General features: G+C 38.2%; 1 protein-coding gene across 1 annotated transcript in view; it reads right to left on the reverse strand.

Moving 5' to 3' along the window:
• The window catches only part of CDHR2 (cadherin related family member 2), a 39,302-nt gene extending 33,945 nt beyond the window's left edge, over window positions 1-5,357 (reverse strand). The window contains exons 1-3 of the mRNA XM_027867209.1: window positions 5,322-5,357; window positions 887-948; window positions 44-115 (exon numbers count right to left, since the gene is read on the reverse strand). Of these exons, the coding sequence (XP_027723010.1) occupies window positions 44-115; window positions 887-932 (118 nt within the window). The 5' untranslated portion in view covers window positions 933-948; window positions 5,322-5,357. The remainder of the gene's footprint in view (window positions 1-43; window positions 116-886; window positions 949-5,321) is intronic.
• Window positions 5,358-6,000: the final 643 nt, after the last annotated feature.

Raw genomic sequence — 6,000 nt, forward strand, 5'->3', positions numbered from 1 at the left:
CACCCTAGGCCAACCCACCCACCTTGACACAATAGGTACTCACCCTTAGTCATGTCCTCAGGCAGATGAACTACAGTCATGTTATCGGTGAATCTTGGAGCTGAGTTCCCATGTACTGCAAAGGCAATACTGACCCCTGAGCCCTGAGACCCGAGACCTTGATTCCTGAGACCCAATCTCCCATGCAGAGCCCTGACCCCTGGCTCTGAGCTCTAAGCCTAAGTCTCAGAATGCTCAAATCCCTGACTCTTATCCTGGTATCCTACCTGCCCTGAATTCTGGGCCCTGGCCACTCCCAGTCTCAGTACCCCACCCTTATTCCCAGCCTCCACAAATCCCAAACTTCAGTCCTGATCATAATCCTGACCTCTCACCAGCCTTGCTCCCTGAGTCTATGACTTTTCATGACTCCTCAAATCCTATCCCCCAACTCTTATTGTAATCCTGACCTGAATCCCATCTTCCCCTAACTCATAACTCCCCAAGCACCATTTTCCAGCCATGATCCTCCCAGCCCTAGCTCTGACCCATTCCCCTCTCATGGGCACAGACATCACCTTCTCCTATAAGCTCCACAGTCTGGGCATAGGACTGGGCCTACAGCCACTATTTATTTGAACGTGGAGGCTCTAGGATGAAGTCCAAGACCTAGGGGGGGACTCCCAAGACCAAGATGATGTCAGGGCCCCTCCCAGAAGGCCTTAGAGGGTTGGGCACTAGTGATTCCAGACCTTTCAGCTAAACTGTCCCAGTTTGGCCAATGACTCTCAGGGGCTCCACTGGACCACAAAGGGAACACCAGTGGGAGCACGATGTCTTCAGACATCAGTATGCCATCAGCCACAAAGAAGGAGAAAGAAGAGGGGGACAGGAAGGAAATTCCTACCAGAGACCAAGAGACAGGGCAGAAGGACCAGCAGGCTCCAGGCCATCCTGTCCCAGGGCTACCTATAAAAAAGAAAAGGCTTCTCTAAAGTCACCCAGATAGAATTTCTTCTTTTGATCCCAGTTGGACCACTGAAAACAGAATGTCCTAGGCTTGATAGGCTCACCCCATCCCTCAAAGACACATTCATTCAATTTTGATCATAGCGTCTCCCATATCCCAGAAACCTCATTACCTCGAGGAAGGAGGAGATCTGCACCCAACTGAAACAACACTGTATCTTTGCTGCATCTTTCCCATGACATTGTTAAGTAAGTTTCTTTTGTTAAATGAGTTCCACTATAAAGTCAGGGGAAATCCTTGCTCATCTCTTCAATTCAATTAAATATCAATTTAACACATTCTGGAAATAGGGTGGAGTTAACATGGCAGAATAAGACCGCTATTCTTGCCAAGTTCTCTCAACACACTCCTCTATAACTACTTTGAAAAATGCATTTAACTGAATTCTCAGCAGAAAAAAAAACCCAATAACAACAAAAAGTCACAATAAGACATTTTCCCAGTCTGGGCAACTTAGAAACACAGAAAGAGAAGTCTACAGAGTGAGGGCTGGCTGGCTAGCTCAGTGGAAGCAGCACTGGCTATAGGCCTTGGAGGTGACAGCAGCAAAGGGGGAACATCTGGAGCTCCCTGGGATGGTAGGGGGATTGAATACCTAGCCAGGAAGAGATTCCAGGCGACCCCTGTACTAGCACTGAGTACAGGATCAGGCATCATCTGTCAGTCCTGTTGCCCGTACCCAGTTCTAGGTCACAATTCCAGGATGGAGAAGAGTGTTGCCATTTTGAAGAAGCAGAGGCCCTATCTTGGTAAGGACCAGAATGTAGACCAGGAGGGCAGCAATACGACCTCTTCTCAGATCAAATCACTATCAAAGCACCAAAAACTTACAAGTCCCTAGATGTAGCTGTGAAAACAGCAGAAGGACATAGGTCATCACAAAGACCAGGCCAGTCATCCTCCTCATCACCACCATCAAAGGTGAGCAGAGTCCATAGCATAAAGTCCAAAGTAAAAAAATAGTTTGGAAAAATAGACACCCCTCTCCCCCCCAAAAAAAAGAACTTGGGCATAAAAAACTAATATAGTGATAGGGAAGCTCAAAACACAAGCTCAGAAGAAAACAATGAATTGAAAACATCTACCAGTAAAACCTCAAAGAAAAATGCAGATTGAACACAAGCCCAACAAGGATTCCTAGAAGAGCTAAAGAAATATTTTTAAAAGAGGGGGGAAAAAGTATTTTAAAAATCAAATAAGAGTGGTGGAAGAAAAACTGGGAAAAGAAGTAAGAGTGATATAAGAAAACTATGAAAAGAAAATTAACAGCTTGGAAAAAGAGGCGCAAAAATATTAGAGAAAATAACTCCTTAAAAATTAGAATCAGTCAAGTGGAAGCTAACGACTCCATGAGACATCAAGAAATAATATTTTGGAGCATAATACGATAAAATTACATGTGTTAAATGACCTTTGAAGCACAGATTAAAAATTAATTACAAACTAAGTAACTTAATCTTAAAGAATGAATAGGTCAAAGAACAAATCATAGAAACAATAATTTCATTAAAGATAATGACAATAATGAGACAATATATCAAAATTTGTGAGATGCAGCCAAAGCAGTAGTTAGGGGAAAATTTATATCTCTAAATGCTTACACTGACAAAAGAGAGAAAAAGATCAACTAGTTGGGCATGCAACTAAAAAAAAAAAACTAGAAAAATATCAAATTAAAAATCCACAACTAAATTTTTATTAACTAGAAATCCTAAAAATCAAAAGAGAAATTAATAAAATTAAAAGTTTTTAAAAATTGAATAAATAAATAAAACAAGGAGCTGGTTTTATGAGAAAAAAATAAAATAGATTAAACCATTAGTTAAATTCATTTCTTACAAAAGAAAGAAGAAAACCAAAATACCAGTATCAGAAATGAAAAGGCTATATTGTGTGATGACTAATATTGATAACTTAACCCTTCCTGGCAATACAAGGATCTAAGATATCTCCAGAGGCCTTGTGATGGAAAATGATATCCACACCCAAAGAAAGAACTATGGAAGCCGAACTGTCATTTTTTTCTCTTCTGTTGAGTTTTATTGCCTCTTTCTGATGGTTCCTCCTATTGGTTTTAATTTCTACTTACAACACCACTAATGTGAAAATATGTTTAATATGAATGTAAATGTATAGCCTATATTAGATTGTACGCTGTCTTGGGGAGGGTGGTGGGGAGGAAGGGGGAGAAAAATTTTAAACTCAAAAACATATGGAAGTGATTATTGATAAATCAAAATAAATTAATTTAAAAAAAGAAAGAAATGAAAAGGCTGAATGTACCACCCATGAAGATTAAAAAAAATTATTAGGAACTATTTTGACAAACTATATTCTAATAAAACTGACAATCTAATTGAAACAGATGAATATTTATAAAATATAAATTGCCAAGGTTAACAGAACAGAAAATAGAAGACATAAATAACCCTATCTTGGAAAAAAGAAATTGAACAAACCATAAATGAGCTCCCTAATTTTTTTAAAAGGTCAAGATGGATTTATAAGAGAATTCTACTAAACATTTAAAGATCAATTAATTCCAATTCTATATAAATTATTTGAAAAAAATAGGTAAAAAGGGAGTCCTATCAAATTCCTTCTATGATACAAATATGGTTTTAATACCCAAATAAGGGAGAGCAAAAACAGAGAAAGAAAACTGAAGACTAATTTCCTTAATGAATATTGATGCAAAATGTTCAAATAAAATAATAGCAAAGAGATTACAACATATCACAAAGATTTTATACTATGGACAGGTTGGATTTATACCAGAAATACAACGCTGGTTCAGTATCGAAAACTATAAGCAAAACTGACCATAATAGTAATAAAAAAATCATGTGATTATATCAATAGATGCATAAAAAGCTTTTTGACAAAATTCAACCCACTCCTGTTAAAAACACTAGAAAGCATAAGAAATGATTGAACTTTTTAAAAAATTCTAAATAGTACATATCTTAAAGCCAAGAGCAAGCAGAGCTATGAATAGGGGAGGACTTCATTACCAACAAAAGATAAGAAGGGTTCATGGGAGGTTTAAAAAAAAAAAAGGTGCACACCCTTTCCTCCAAGATGGCACTGAAGGTGAAGAAGGAAGCAGTTGTCCCCCCCAAGACAGAAGCCAAGTCCAAGGCCTTGAAGGCCAAGAAGGCAGCATTGAAGGGTGGTCATAGCAACAAAAAGAAGATCCAACTGTCCCCCACCTTCCAGCAAACCAAAATACTAAGACTTTAACGGCAGCCCAAATACCCTTGGAAAAGTGTCTCTTGGAGAAACAAGCTTAATCACCATGCCATCATTAAGTTTTCCTTCACCACTGAGTCTGATATTAAGAAGAGTGAGGACAGCAACACTCCTGTCTTCATGGTGGACATCAAGGCCAACAAGCATCGGATCAAGCAGGCGGGAAAGGAGCTATATAACACCAGTGTGGCCAAAGTCAACACACTGATCTGGCCTGATGAAGAGAAGGCCTATGTCTGACTTCTTCCAGACTATGATGCTTTAGATGTTGCCAATAAAATTGGAATCATCTAAGCTGTGTCCAACTATCCCACTCCACTCACAATAACAAGTTTTCCAGTAAAAAAATAAATAAATAAAAAGTTGTACAGACAAAAACAATGAAGTCAAAATTAAAAGAAAATTAGGAAACTGGGGGGAAGGGAGGGTTTACTGGGTTTCTCTGATAAAGGTCTCATTTCTCAAATATATGAGAACTGACACAAATTTATTAAAAAAAAAAAGAGCCAATCTCCAATTCCTAAATGCTCAAAGGATATGAAGAGGCAGTTTTGAAAGGAAGAAATCAAAGCTATCAATAATCATATGAAAAAATTCTCTAAATCACTAATGACTAGAGAAATGCAAATTACAACAACTCTGAGGTACCATCTTACACTCATCAGATTGGCTAAGATGACAGAAAAGGAAAATGACAAGTGCTAAAGGGGATGTGGGTAAAATAGGTACCCTAAGGCATTGCTGGTGGAGCTGTGAACTAAACCAGCTATTCTGGAGAACAGTTTGGAACTGTGCCCAAAGGTCTATAAAACTGTGCATAAACTTTGATCCAGCAGTCCCACTATTAGGTATATACCCTAAGAAGATCAAAGGAAAAGGACCCCTACGTACAAAAATATATATAGTAGCTCTTTTAGCAGTGGCAAAGAATTGGAAACTGAGGGGATGCCCATCAATTGGGGAATGGCTGAACAAGTTATGGTATATGATTGTGATGGAATACTATTGTGCTATGAGAAATGATAAGGAAATAGTTTCAGAAAAACCTGGGAAGACTTACATGAACTGATGTGAAGTGAAGTGAGCAGAACCAGAAGAACAATCTTCACAGTGACAGCCATATTGTAAAGATAAACAAATGTGAAAGACTTAATAACTGATCAATGTAATGAGCCACTAGAACTCCAAACAACACTAGATCAACAGTTGATGGGCTTAGAATGTAGATTGAAACATGTTTTTCCTTTCTTTATTTTTCTTGCTTTCTTGGAACACAGATAATGCAGAAATATTTTGCATGATTTCATAGGTATAATGGGTATCATATCTCTTATCATCTCAATGGGTGGGGGAAGATGTGGATGGAGGGAGATAATCTGTAACTAAAAATAAATTCTTTTTTAAATTAGCACTTATTTGCCTACTAATAGGTACTGGGAATGCAAAGACAGAAAAATGAAACAATCTCTGTTCTCAAGGAGGAATTTGGTGGCACAGTGGATAGAACATTAGACCTAGAGTCAGGAAGACCTAAGTTCAAGTCTAGTCTCAAATGCTTACTAAGTGTGTGTCTCTGGGCAAGTCACTTCACCTGTTTGCCTTAGTTTCTTCAACTGTAAAGTGGAGATTAAAACAGTACTTACCTCCCATGGTTGTTGTGAGGATTAAATGAGATAATAAATTGTAAAGTACTTAGCAATGTTCCTGCAATATAATAGGTGCTTAATAAATGCTTGTTT

Source organism: Vombatus ursinus, unplaced genomic scaffold, assembly GCF_900497805.2.
Source record: "Vombatus ursinus unplaced genomic scaffold, bare-nosed wombat genome assembly UNPS02014785.1, whole genome shotgun sequence".
In the NCBI taxonomy this organism is placed as follows: Eukaryota; Metazoa; Chordata; class Mammalia; order Diprotodontia; family Vombatidae; genus Vombatus; species Vombatus ursinus.